Genomic DNA, 14260 nt, shown 5'->3' with positions numbered 1-14260 from the left:
TTGGACTCTGCTATAACTTTAAGAACTATATAGTTGTTAATATGGATGGCAGATTCATTGGTTATGCAGGCCTTACCTTTAGATTCAAAATGGTTATGACTTGGAGGATGCATAGATAGAGATGTTCACTGATTCTCGGTTTTCACTCATAATGTTGTTAAACACAAAAGCAAATCAATTTATTTGGTAGCGATTGACCTTTTGGTCTGAATTGGTTGATATATATTTACTGCATATGTGTGGTGACGCAACAATAAAAAGGAAACTGACACAAAGATTTGTATTTGTAACCAAAAACAGTACGACTTGAAGGACAGGCATCTGTTTTTCATCCAAATGAAATGTTCCTTTCCCAAACGCCACATTCTGTAAAGAATAAACAATATTTCTACATCATCCCCGGTCAATCAACCTTTTCCCATCATTCACAAAATAGATTGCACACTAATTACAGCCTCCCCTCTGGGTGCATGGTTCATCTCATTTGCTGCAGAAACTGCCTCACGTTTACCTTTGGCTGCTCAGCATGTAGGCCTCTAGACTGCTGTCAGCAGCTGAGATGAGAGTAGGAATAAAATAAAGCTGGATCTGTGCACAGGGCAAAGCATTTTGAAAATACTCATTTGACCTCTTTTGCTCATTCCTATCTGAATGAAAACAACTGAAATGTGTGCAACACAGTGAGATGATTTAGTTACCTCCATCCAGCTGCCTGTCTGAGTCCCCCTTTTCTCACCCTGACCCCTTCCCCCCTCCCTTTGTGACTCCTAACAGGCTGTTTGAGTCATGCTGGCTACTGGCCTGGCATCCACCTTCACAAGCCACAGCCCAGTTCAGTCTGGATCCAGTCTCATGAAGTGTACCCTGCTCGTCTTGTGTTACTGCTGTCAGGAGCTGTTTTTAGTGTATATTTTTGGACTGTTTGGAGTATTACAGGGGTTACTTTTATCACCTGAAAAATACTTAACTGTTGTTTTTCATCAAGGATGTTATGCAATATTTACAGAGCTGCATTACTTTGTATTATAGCAAAATAAACCAAACTCGTGGAATTTATCTACCTAGTTGGTTTTAGTGTGTCAAACACTGAAAATAGGTTTAGCAGGCAGCTGCAAATTACAGAGAAAAACTTCAATGTAATGTTTAAATTGTAAAGTAATATGTGCTACTGCATTTAGACAATTTTTGAAATGTTTTATTATGTGAAAAATGAAAACAAAGCTTGAGGCAGTGTCCTTCACCATTTGCAACTAGAAACATTGTGAAAAATTCCTTATCGTGCTGCACAAATATTTTTTTCTTCAAAAAAACAGTTATTTTGCTCTTATTCATCTATTCAAGTTATATTTTATAACGTCTGAAAATGGAAGTATATATATGGTATACAAAATTTGTGCAAAAAGCCATTATAGAACAACTACCACAAAAGGTTAATATAAACTGACATCAAAGAAAAGACACTTTGGCACACACCACGAAGGCAAATGTCCCCGGAGTGTAATCACACTGTTGGCATTACCCTCCAACCTGATCTGAGTGATCAGACTCATCCCATCAACTCTTTCATCATCGTGTTAAACCTTCTGCCACTGCTGGGAAGAGGGAGAGACAATCTGAAGGCCGGCGAAAAAGACCTGGTAACGGTGCTTCCACATGATAAAGGCACCGACGGCACACACCAGTGCTTGGGCCAGGTTCAGCACGATCTGGAGCAGGAAGTAGAGTGGGAGCGTCCCAGTGATCCACTCACAGTCGCTGGCGCCCTCGTAGGTGAAGGTGCGGGCTATTGGGTCATTTTGATCCAGTTTGCACACACAGTCCACTCCCACCTGCTCACAGCTGAAGCCACTGGTCTGTGAATAGTGGTGTCCAGCAAACGACATAGCCAGAACTGATATGACCAGGCCGATTGTACACATGACAAAGTACAGGATCTGTAGAGGGCAGAGGACAAGTCAGATGTCAAGCACTTTTACCTTGAAAGCTTTGATCAGAAAACATTTTTCTTGTCTTCAACTTGTGTTTCTTATACTACAAGTCTGGCTCCTGCTTTAGTCCGTTGTCTCATGATTAACCCAGTGCCAAAACTGTAGCTTAGAGACAGACATGCTGGCTCAGTGCCTATGGCAAGTTGAATTCAAAGAGATTACCCACAATGCTACAAGGCAAGGCCTGACCCTTAGAGTTGCAGCCCAGCTCTTAGCACAGAGGAGACACGGAGACACATGCAAGACATGCCCTACAGCTAAAGCTGCTTCCCACCTTTAGTGCACGACCTGCGAGTATGTTGAACAACAGAGAACCTCTAAAAATACTCTTGTAAAATGTGTCAGAGGCTTTATGTTGTTTATGCAATGGCCCAATCTCAATAACACTAAACCTTTATCTTAATCCTTCGCTTATATAACAGGAGCTATCATTCGCTGGTGTATTTTGCTCTTAGCAACATGCTGCTTATGGCATTATGCAACTGATGAGCGGTGCTCGATGGCATTTGGCAAATGGCATTTATGTTCATTTTGAAACATCTGTGAAATCTGGAGTATGGTTGGTTGCAGGGAAATGTATGTAAGGCAAAGCAAGGCAAGTGTATTTGTATAGCACATTTCAACAACAAGGCAATTCAAAGTGCTTCACATAAAACCATTAAAAACATCAAAACATAAGGCAAAAGAAAAGGAGATTTAAAAACAATTAAGAACATTGATTGAAACATTAAGAACATTCATTAAAACACAAAAAAGCTAAAAAAAAATAGAATAAAAGTTGCAGTGTAGTTTAACAAATATAGAATACACTAGTAAAATGCAGAAATGCAGGAAATTGATTAAATAATATCCTTAAATCTGGTTAAATTAAAGGCAACAGCAAACATACGTATATAGTAAACCCATTTGATCACTGAGCTTTTTGAATTAATGGCATTAATAAATTAAAGCGCATTTGTTTTTAGGACCAGAGAAAGAGACACTGCAGACAAATTGAAGCTGCTCTAGCATACATATTTCTAAAGAAGTATTTTATTCGGCTTTATCTTTTGATAGAACAGTACGTATGGATTAGAAAGTAAGGAAAAGTGCAGTGCAACAGATTGACTGTCATGTTTCAACCAGAAAGAAATATGCTTTGTATATTAAGTAATACATTAAGAAAATCCCTGTTATTTTGGTGAGTGAGACAGTCTGGTAATATTTAAAACTACAGAACACACACACAGTTGGAATTTTATTTCTGTCATGCATTTCTGCAAAGACCGTTTTGCAAATTAGCTGCACTTCAAGGCAAAATACAATTGAAGTGTTTTGAAACTCCATCTTCACAGCGTATGCATGGAACCTGGTATGCACACGCGAGCCATACAGAAAGAAACGAACAATGGAGAAATTCCAACTGCATGTGATCTGTCGTGCTACTAATTAAGCTATACAATCAAGTATGATTGATGAATGCATTCATTCACTCGTAGGAATCCCCACAGAACTCTTAACAAGAATGCAGTTAAATGCCTTTCTCTTGATGCCATTTGCAGTTGCAGCTCCTTAAGAACAGTCCTCTAACAATTGCAGTAGCTTGGTGAGTAAAACATTACACCTCTGCAAAGGTCTCAACAATACACTGACCCATCTCATCATATCTTCACTGTAACTAAGATTTTATATACCATTTGTTCAATTCAAAGAGACATATTGTGCACTAATAGGGGAACCTGATTTGACTCCACACATGACATGACGGATTGTCATTCACAAACTGATTTGTACACTTTCACTTCTGCAAACAATGTGTAAAATAAGGTGCGTGGGACCCACCTTGCCAATGAATTGCCCAGACGTTCTCTCGTCAGGGACGTAGGTGATACAGTACAGGATGAAGCCCAGGATGGAAACCAAACACAGCTGCAACAACACATCGGAAAACAGTTTGATTCGATTCACTCACTCATATCAGGACAATGAAATTATCAACATAATACTTGTTTCAACATCAACAAAAAGGCAATTACCCCAAGCACTTGCCCCTCGTTGCTATTATATATATCTACTGTATGTTGCACAGTATTTATGGTAGACACAGTATAGAAACAAGCATCTTGTTCTAGAAAGTATTTTCTGGCCTGGTTTTCAGGGGTGTCTCTTAATATTGCATGATTCAGCACTAAGCAGTCATCCGATTACTATCTCTCTCTCTCTCTCTCCCTCTCTCTCACACAGACACGCTCACGCTCTATCTCTTCAGTGAAATTGGAGTCTTGTGACTGGCGTGCAGCATCTTATTTAGATGTTTTTCTCAGGGTTCTCTGGAAAGTTCTTGATGACCTCAGTGTTTTCCACTTGGCTGAATCTCGTGAGGATCTATCTCGGGATGTTGGTGTCCAGGGATGTTTTCGAGAGCAGATAGCGTCTGTGATAAGCTAGGACAGGATCCAAACAGGACCAACACGTTTTGTTCTATAACCAAAATGTGACCTTAGATGGTCTTCCAAATTATGATGATAGGTAAAATGTACGCTCTTCTTGTTTTATATTAAACATTTCACAGAGACAGTTAATCATTGTTCACTTAAAAATATATAAAAACAATTAAAACAGCAAAGAACCATTTAACACTATCATTAACTTACTTGAACTGACACTAGTTGCTTTTAGCATGTTGCATGTCATCTACCAACACACTTCATCTTTCTAGCATTTCCATCTACATTTCAATTACTTTCATCGTTTATAGGTTACAGGCATCCAAACATTCATCTCTCCAAATGAAAATGAAACTTCTTCTGTCCTCATTTCTTATTTTTCGCTTCAACTGCTTTCAGTGCTTACATGTCCACTAACATTTCAGTTACTTTGAGCTTACCTCTTCTCTAACACTTCAGCTGACAGTTCAGCTGATTTCACCCGTACTCCTCAATAATTAATTTAATGGGACTTCAACCCAAAATCAAAAATTCATATTTTTCCTCTTACCTGTAGTTCTATTTATCAATCAAAGTAATACTACAAATGCAAGGGCTGTCAGTGGGCCGTAGGTTTAATCACCATTGTGTAACCTCATTCAGTGATAGATAATGACTTAACAGACAGCTATTTAACCTCTTATGCCCTAGTCCTCAGAAAAATGAATAAAAATAACATGAATCAGGAATACCTCTTTAACCATAAGGCTGCATATGGCTGGTCTCCTTTTTAAGGTATTAAGCTCAGGAATATATATATATAATCCATTGTAAGTAAACTTATTTATATTACCATTCCAGAGCAAAAAGAGATGCAATAAAGGAAAAAGTAACATTTTTTATCCTCGCCTAGTATAGGCTTTAATAAAATTCCAAAGGCAAAGGCCTATCATCATTAAAACCAAAATCCCGAGGATAATGATGCTCTGAATGATCTGAATGGCTTCTCCTACTTAGTGCTACAACTGTGACTGTAAATACAACCGTTACAATATAATTTATGTAGATATACTGAGGCTGTCTCCGTGTTTTGGCCATGTTTACTGGTTACACGTGTCCACAAACGTAACTACTACCAGTGCAAGTCGGTCAAACTTGACTAAAATGGCTGCTGACTCCACCCTAAGGCTGAGGTTGACTGCGACTTCCTGGCAGACCAGGCTGTACTGTTGAACTGGAAGTAACTGAAATCTGCTGTTTTTGGCGAAAATAACATATGCCTTGGTGAGATATGTTGGCAAGAACATACAATTATGTCAGTGTGACTGTACAATGTGAAGTTTGACATCTCTTACTAACTGGGCCAAACTCACATGCACAACCAGACCTGTACTGGTGTCTGTCATTGTATGTTGGTACAGCTGCACTATTGTATATCTCGTCTGATGTGCACATTGCTGTGGATAGAAATGCACCCATGGGGACAACAAAGTCTAAAGACTTCATTTCCCTCGTTAATAGCGTCAAGATGCGTTTAGGCTCGGAATTTCCAATTTCCAGCGACATCAAACATTTTACTGTAGACTGACGATTTGTGTCTAATATTGTTCTTCGATATGTCGAAGGAGTTAAATTAGAATCTTTTAAATCATTACTTTAAATGTATCAACTTAAACTGCAACTTCCATACAATATTCACATGCAAAGAGTTTACATTTTGAGGTGATGAGGTGTGAGAAAGTACAGAATGAACATCACATTTCACATGCAGGGATTTACTGGTTTGTCTCATCAGGCCAGATGTTCAGCATTTGTTGGACATAAAAGAAAAACAACAGAAGGTGCAAGCAGGCAATTGTGACTGAGACGGATTGTAGATTGAGGTGTATCCATCCAGGTGAATGTGACAGATGGAAACTTATTAGAACATGACAATACCAGTGATTTCCCATGCCTACAATGACTGTCTGGCTGCAAGTGGTAAGGGCCAGTGTTGACATGCAGTGTGGTGGAGATTGGACAACACATTGAGGAATATGGAGGGTCATGCAGAAGTATCAGGGTCCATGCAAACATGTGAATGTAGTGGCTGATGTTAGAGCATAAGGATGGAGCTTACAATGATTCCAGCCCAGTGTGGCGTCTCCCTGGTCAGGAGTGAGGGGCTGATGGCCAACATAAGGAAGGCCACAACCGTGACGGCCACCCCCAACAGCAGCTGGAGCAGGGCGATGAGCAGAGGGAAGCGACAGACTCTGCATTTGTGTCCGTCCTCTGGCGCTGGGCTTTCATCGCTCTTCTTCTTGCCCTCCTTCTTGTCTGAGGAACCTTTCTGCCCCTGCCCCATTTCTCCACTTTACTTTACACTCTTTTCCCTTTCTGTACTCTCGACTTTTGCTGTTGCAGTGTTTTGGGGTGGATGAGCCTGCCTGCTGTCTCTCTCTCTCTCCTACCCTTCCCCTCCCTGCCAAGGCCTCCTCTCACCATAGCCCAGCCTAGCTGCTATTTGGAAACAGAGAAGGCTCTGAACTAATATGGAAAACATTTGGGCTGGATTTCAGTGCCACATATAGAGCAGGCAGCATACTGTGGAGGAAAGGAAGAGGAGGGAAGGGGGGCGGGAAGTCACAAAGGGGGATTCCAACATACGACTGTGAGAGGATTTCACTTGTACTTACATTAAAGGCAAGAAAGGGAGAATACAGAAGCAAATCAGCAGGTATGAGTTAATGAAAAGCCAGCGCAGAGGAGGTCACACTTCATTTGAGAGCCGAAGTGATTGGATCATTCTTTGTCAGCAGTGTTACACAAGAGAGCCATATGCTGCCAGCCAGAAAGAGTCACGTGACTTACAGGAAGAAGTAATGTAATCAAAAGGCATGTGAGGGCATTAGGGGGGCTCAGATTTGAGTGTTTTTGAGCACTTAAATGTTCTCAAGAGAGGAACAGGTGTCAGTGACAATCAGATTACCTTCCTGGAGTCATTTATTCAACTTTTATAATTTGTAAAAAGGCATTTGTGATGGAAGGTTCTGAACCTTGCTTACTTTTATCACTAGTGAATATAGCAATAACAACACAAATTGAGTGACTTTGAATTATATTTGAGATATTTGAGGATTCTTTGAAAATGTAGATCAGACAAATCAAAAAGTCAAAGTCACAAAACCTCATTTAGAAATGATCACCCTGATCTTTGTCAAATTATTATTAATATTTTATTATCATACAAAGACACTCAGATGAAGGTGGGAGAGCAGCACCCATGCTGAGATTAATAAAGAACCTCGACGCACGTGTTTGAGCACACAGTTGGGTCGGTGCCATGGTTACTGGCAACGCAGCTTTGAACGGCTGGAGATGTATGAATAGGTTACCTTGCCCTGCTCCGGGCAACGACATGGAGTGACGGACGCGCACGGGGTGCGCACGCGCACATTTCGAGTATTTGTTTACGCTCTGACTGTATTTACTTCAAATGAACCTCTATGTTTTGAGTGTATTAGCATGCATTGTATTCTGTTATGGTGAGATCAGGAATTCCCCTGTTGAAGTGTTGTTTTTAGAATTAACAACAGGAGAAAAATACAATGTTTTTTTGTTTTTAAATGACGGAGAAGCATTTGGGACCTCTAAAGTGTGAATGTGTGCTAAATAGTTTTAGGATTTCTGTCTAATTGTCGATCACATTGGACTTTACAGCCTATTCAGTCACTTAAACGCCTGTACTCTCAGTAAGACAAGCTCGAGGTGCGAGGTTTAAGACCCAAATTATATATATATATATCAACACTACCGTTAGTGAACTGATGATTATATGGCTTTCTTTGTCCCTCCTCGCGCCTGTGCGCTATTTCCCCTTCTACATTTTGCACATGAATCACGTTTTAGCACCCAGGCCAAAAGTATTAAGACTACATCGCTAAACGAAAAGCAGCGATAGCTGCTATAACACAGAGGGGGTCTAATTACCGGACTTTGTGCTGGTGCAGGCTACACGTGAGTCGGAAGCTGTTCCCTACCGGAGGCGCGCGTGCGCTCTAACCACAGCACCGACGGCTTTGCAAAGTGGCAGCTCAGGGAACTATAGACATCAGTCTAACGTGCAGCTCCACTGGAAGACACGCACTGTGCATCATCTCCCTCAGCCGTCCGTGTGTGGGTCGTGGAAATAACCATTCCCCAAAGAAGCTCAGGAGCAGCAGAGAAGTGATGGATGAAAGAATACCGCATTTACAGGACAGACAGTTTATGGAGCACGCAGAATTCTTGGGGTGAGTGTCGCTTTTGGCAAACTCTGTCAAACTCTGTCCGATAAACTGTTATGACAACCTGGTGAATAACCGGACACTTTTCTCTTTACTTTAGGGTGGATTACCCCTCTCTCTACATGTGCAAATCCAAAAGAGGAATAAAACGAGAGGATGGTGGGAAGGTGCGTGTGATTTATTATACTAAGGCAACAATTAACCAACATTTGTGTATGCATGAAACTCATAAGAATATGCAAATACTTGTTTTTGCTAGCAGGACGCATACAAGTTACCACACCGGTTAATAGAGAAGAAGAGGAGAGACAGAATCAACGAATGTATTGGCCAGCTAAAGGATTTGTTACCCGAACATCTGAAGCTGTCGGTGAGTTCATGGCACTACAAAACGTGTTACGCGCTTACCGAACCTGGTTTTACAAGATATGACAAGTCGTAAACCAACTGAACCTTTGTTTTTATCCACAGACGCTCGGGCATTTGGAGAAAGCGGTTGTCCTGGAGTTAACGTTGAAACATTTAAACGCACTGACTGCTGTCACTGAGCAGCAACACGAGAAGATCATTGCTTTGCAGAATGGTAAGCTGAACAAACCCGAAGTTATAGAAACGTTTACACGAAACTTTTTGTAGTCCTTAATAGAGAAAGTCTGTTTTTACAGTAGCAGAACATGGACGTGCATGGAACAAAGGCGTAGAGGATAATGCGCATTTTGAGAATACCACAACAGTATTTTAAAACGTGCCATCGACACGCGCCCATTTTATCTGGTCATTGGCTTGTGATGTGCTACAATTTACAATATAATGATCTTTAAACTGCATGTTTCGCAGGGGACCGGTCTATGAAATCTTCCATACATGCAGATCTGGATGCGTTCCACTCCGGGTTCCAGGCCTGTGCCAAAGAGGTCCTGCAGTACCTGAGTCAGTTTGAGAACTGGACGGCACGAGAGCAGAGGTGCGCGCAGCTCATCAACCACCTTCACAAGGTGCTGGCGCAGTTCCAGTCCGGCGCGCTGCCGCTCCAGCACCAGCTACCCGCCGGGGACGCACAGGATGGGCACAAAGCCGACAGCCAAGCTAATTGTGTCCCGGTCATCCAGAGGACCCAAGGCGGGGAGCTCAACGAGAATGACACAGACACGGACAGCGGATACGGGGGCGAAGCTGAAAAGAGCGATGGCAAAGATAAAGAATGTGAGCGCAATAAGGCGCAGGGACCCAAGGCAGTGAAGATCAAGCAAGAGTTTGGAGATGATCGCGCTGCCAAAAAACCAAAGATGAACTGGCCTGGGAACGGGTTAGGGGGCACAGACCCCACTAGGCCCGATCTGGCGTTTATGAACTCTCTGATGGGAATAAGCGGTGTGGGACAGCAGACACCCATTTGCATGCCTTTCTACTTCATCAACCCCTCGGCCGCGGCGAGTTATATGCCTTTTTTCGACAAAAGCAACATTGAAAAGTACATGTACCCAGCGGCGGCCGCCCTGGCATCCCCGTTCCCCTGGCTGTACCCTGCACACGCGTCAGCAGCGGCGGCCGCGGCTGCTGCTGCCGCTTTCCCCGGCTTGTCTGTGCAAGTTGGAGCCTCTTATCAGTCCAAGGACTTCCATAGTCCAGACAGCGACGAGTCACACGAGGCTGAGTTAGGTTCGCCGGAGGAGCGCGAGGATAGTCCCGCGAGTGACTACGGGGAGGATGACGTAGCCGAAACGTCCCAAGAGAGCAAGGACAGTCCTCATGATCAGTTTTCTGCTTGTCAAACGGGCTAATTTCGTTGTCTGTGTTACCTTTCCGTGCATTCTGCTGAGGAGTTAATGTATTTCCTTTTTTAAAAGTTAGGCTAGTTATAAAACGAGGTTTCACAGAAGAGGTTCTCTTGTACAATATATTGGCGAAACAGGGGACAGTTGTGACTGAGTGTGCCTTTTGCACTTATGCTAGATTAGTCAAACTAAAATATTATCGACAATGATTGAAATTAATACACGGCTGTGTTGTGCTGGAGTTAGTTTTTTATCCTCTTTGATAAAATATTTTGAAGTGGCAGCATTGGTGCCAACACTTTGAGTACTACAACAGTGCGCAATATCCCAATCAGCATGTCTCTTTGGATGTATGAAGTTGCAACTGACCCTCTGCCAAGGTTATTTAAGAGCTTTGCTGACTCTGACTGTAAATATTATTACCTGGAAGACTGATTCATTAACATGTAAATGGACTATAAAATAAGTGCCCCCGGAAGTGGAACGCCCACAGTAGGCCTACCTCATTCCCAACTTTGCATGGGGTAGGCTGATTGGGAGGCATATGACTCTCCCTCCTAAAGATAAAAAAGATTGGTATTTCCATCATTAACAATACATACAAAGAACAGCTACTTTAACATAATTAAGATGATAAATGGTGAATTATGAAAGGTATTATCCCTGGTTGCCCTCAACTCATTTTACACATTTACAGAGTTTACTCTGGTTTCATTTACTTGTTTATTGTTGTGAGGTAAGAAAAAAAAAAAACAGCAATCCCAGAAATCATTCAGAATAATTGAAAGAAGAAACCCTTCATTTACAAGGGGCTGCTTGACCTGATATTGTACGCCCCCTGAATGAGGCATTTCAGCACCGAGATGCGGTGACCTCCTGTACCTCCAAGAAACATTGTAGGATAGCACCTTATAGATCTTTGATATTGAATGTACCTGTATTTTCCCAGCTGTTAAAGTTTGTATGTAGGATGACCTTTACTCTTTGAGATGTAAAGTGCACTTTTTCTGCTCTTACTCTCCCAAACAGTCACCTCATAACTTTGAGAGTCAATCACTGTAGTTCTCTTAGAACCTTTTTATTGTGTTGAGTTGTCTTGAAATAATAAAAAAAAGATTTCATTTAAAAAGAAAAAAAAGAGCGTTACAACATGCTTTGTGATGATTTCATGCAGTAAAGTGGTCATTAAGTCATTTGCCAGATTTGACAAAACATTGCTGTCTCTTTCAAAGCAAAATGATTCAAATCATAATCAGATTTGAAAAACCCTGCACCCCATGACACACAGGACTATCCAAGATTCTATGTTATACACTATCATTATTTAAAATCTTGCTTTTCAAATATTTTACAAAGGTGGGAAAGAAGCTGTGGTCATGTGACCATCACTTATGATCATTGAAGTTTTAGGAACTTTTAACTTTATCTTGGCCTGTTTTCTATGAGATTAATTCCTGAAAGTATAGTGATATTCAGCTTTTTTAAGTTTCACATGTCACCGAATAAACAGACGATTTTCATTGTATTTTGCATACATGACATTGCTTTTGTCGTTTACTTCAGCTGGTTTTGCCTCAAATCTGTTATCAACTGTTATATAAAGTGGCATGTGTGTCTGTAAATATTCTTTTGTGAATATACCATAAAGTATACATGTCTATGTCAATGTTGTAGAAGTCTATGGATTTTTTAAAAGATTTACCTGAGCAACTGTTGCACATTTCGTTAATGCTTTACACATATGCTGTTATAAATTATTGCTGATGAGTTGTAAAATAAATATCAAAACTAAACTCTGCAGGCTTCTTCTTGTTTATCAATTATTATGTTTGTGCCCATAGTCCCACAGGTTAGCACACGCAGGAGAAGTTCAGTGAGTATGTTTGACACTGTTTAATTAATACCTATATGTAATATTTGGGTCGTGGGAAACAATACATACTGTAAGACACCAAGTAATGTATGCACAAGACAAAAATTTCACACTTTTGTGAATTAACAATACTGAAAGTTCAGTACATGAAATGTATTGTTACTAAGCCTCTAATCAGCTGACAGGTCACAGCCGAGGAATGTACAGTGTACAGTAAGCCAAGGCTTTAAAAACATGTCATGTGATGATGAAGTGAGATTACACTCAGTCTGTACAGGCTGAAGAAAAACAAGGGGCCTCCTCCCAACTTGTCAAGAGGCCTTAAGCAGGATCAGGTCCAGTCTTTTTTGTTCCCATTAACCAATTTACAGCAATATTATTTTAATCTTTATGCATAATTTGAACAGCTTTAAAACTTAAGTGTCTGACTCTATGCCTTCTAGTGATCCTGGCAACAATGAAGTCCAATTACTGCCAACTAATGCATTTCAAGGTTTAGAAAGACAAGCATGATGCCACAAGCCCCCCCCCCCCCCCCCCCCCATTTCCTTTTATGGTTTACTTTTTCTTTCTGTTTACGAATTATATTAAGGTTCTGTCAGTATCTTCACTAACCAGTGAGTGCAACTTTGAAGGTTTAGGCAAAAGCATCTATGCCTTTTTTTAACCATACACCATCCTCTACTAAACCTCCCGTGAAACCAAGTAGCATTGTTTAATTGTATTAATATACATTTTATACGCTGACAACATTTCTTTATCATTTCAGGCTCCTCTCCTAATTCTCTGCCAGCCATGTTGTGCTCATGTCTCTAACAATACTGAGTAAACGTCTCCATCTACTGGCGAAAAGCTTGAAAAACATGTAGAGCAGTGCAAGTTCCTCCTCATTTGCATCCACTGGCAAACAGTTACCACGAGCGGCAGTCGTGACACATTTAATTTTGTCAGAGGGTTTATTGAATCATGCAATTCATGTCATATCAGCAGCCAGTTACAGCCATACATCTGTCAACGCTTTGCAGTATATTAAGGCAGGGACAAATAAAAACAGGTTATGTACAGTCGACATCTTAAGAGTTTTCTAGAACAGACATGGTTGTAAACAGTGACCACAGCTACGTCTCATCCCCGGGTGGAAAAAGCACACAAGTGGTTTCTTAAAGGGAAAATCCGCTCCAATATATAGACTATCATAGACTAAGAATGTTACCTCCGTTAACTGACAAAGAGAGAGACAAACTGTAGTGATGATGTATTGTGTTGTGTTTTTGTAGATGCTGAATGTTGCAGGGTGGACTTCTCTTCTGTATCACATCAACGCTTTCATTCCTGGGTGACGGTGCTGATATAAACCGGTGAATAAAGTATACAGTGTGTGTTGCATGATGGAATAAATCAGATTAAATGTGAATGCCTTTTACAGCATATAGTATTATGGTGACAATAATACAGTAGCAGAGTGGAAAGCACTCTCAATATTGTTCTTTCCATTGACATTTCTACAAAATACTGACAGATAAAACACAACGTTGTTTCCTCTTTGATGCTGTGCCATTTCTCTCTGTGCAGCAATGTGCCACTAATACATCTAGCAACAGCTGACCGAAACTGACTAGGATCATTGCTTCAATATGTCTACTAAAGCTTTACTGTACATTATTTGAATACAAGAACTGTGGAATGAATATAAGGCACTTTGATGTGATTAGCAGCTGAGCTACGACCTAAGAGGGGCTTGATACCGTGGCTATTCTGACCCTGCACACACACACATCTCTTTAATCACAGACTCACTCTCACGCTCAAACACACTGTAGCTGTAGCTATCCATTGTATTATTACATGCCACCAGATTCAACTATGTGATTTACTGTTCTGTGGGTGCTTTGCACATCCAGATATGGCTATATTAACAACACAATCATGCAACAAGACCTGCTAATCTTTG

The 14260-nt window shown here is 40.9% G+C and overlaps 2 protein-coding genes across 2 annotated transcripts; one reads left to right on the top strand and one right to left on the bottom strand.

Moving 5' to 3' along the window:
* Nucleotides 1–1529: 1529 nt before the first annotated feature.
* sspn (sarcospan (Kras oncogene-associated gene)) lies at nucleotides 1530–6740 on the bottom strand. The gene is made up of 3 exons (XM_076088893.1): nucleotides 6513–6740; nucleotides 3810–3896; nucleotides 1530–1934 (listed from the first exon to the last, which is right to left on the bottom strand). The coding sequence occupies exons 1-3, from the start codon at nucleotides 6738–6740 to the stop codon at nucleotides 1575–1577; spliced, it is 675 nt and encodes a 224-aa protein (XP_075945008.1). The 3' UTR covers nucleotides 1530–1574.
* A 1865-nt stretch (nucleotides 6741–8605) lies between these two features.
* Nucleotides 8606–10442, top strand: bhlhe41 (basic helix-loop-helix family, member e41). The gene is made up of 5 exons (XM_076089738.1): nucleotides 8606–8667; nucleotides 8762–8828; nucleotides 8924–9031; nucleotides 9133–9244; nucleotides 9499–10442. Exons 1-5 carry the CDS (start codon nucleotides 8606–8608, stop codon nucleotides 10440–10442), a joined length of 1293 nt encoding a protein of 430 aa, XP_075945853.1.
* Nucleotides 10443–14260: the final 3818 nt, after the last annotated feature.

Source organism: Anarhichas minor, unplaced genomic scaffold (assembly GCF_050575085.1).
Source record: "Anarhichas minor isolate MPS153535 unplaced genomic scaffold, ASM5057508v1 ptg000011l, whole genome shotgun sequence".
Lineage (NCBI taxonomy): Eukaryota > Metazoa > Chordata > Actinopteri > Perciformes > Anarhichadidae > Anarhichas > Anarhichas minor.
The sequence above is the reverse complement of the archived record's forward strand: the minus strand, read 5'-3'. Positions and strand labels throughout refer to the sequence as shown.

Coding starts and splice junctions, on each gene's coding strand:
- bhlhe41 (XM_076089738.1), top strand. CDS start 8,606: ATGGATGAAAGAATACCGCATTTACAGGACAGACAGTTTATGGAGCAC. Junction 8,829..8,923: donor AACGAGAGGATGGTGGGAAG/GTGCGTGTGATT, acceptor TTTTGCTAGCAG/GACGCATACAAGTTACCACA. Junction 9,245..9,498: donor GATCATTGCTTTGCAGAATG/GTAAGCTGAACA, acceptor CATGTTTCGCAG/GGGACCGGTCTATGAAATCT.
- sspn (XM_076088893.1), bottom strand. CDS start 6,740: ATGGGGCAGGGGCAGAAAGGTTCCTCAGACAAGAAGGAGGGCAAGAAG. Junction 3,897..6,512: donor CACACTGGGCTGGAATCATT/GTAAGCTCCATC, acceptor GTGTTGTTGCAG/CTGTGTTTGGTTTCCATCCT. Junction 1,935..3,809: donor CTGGGCAATTCATTGGCAAG/GTGGGTCCCACG, acceptor TGCCCTCTACAG/ATCCTGTACTTTGTCATGTG.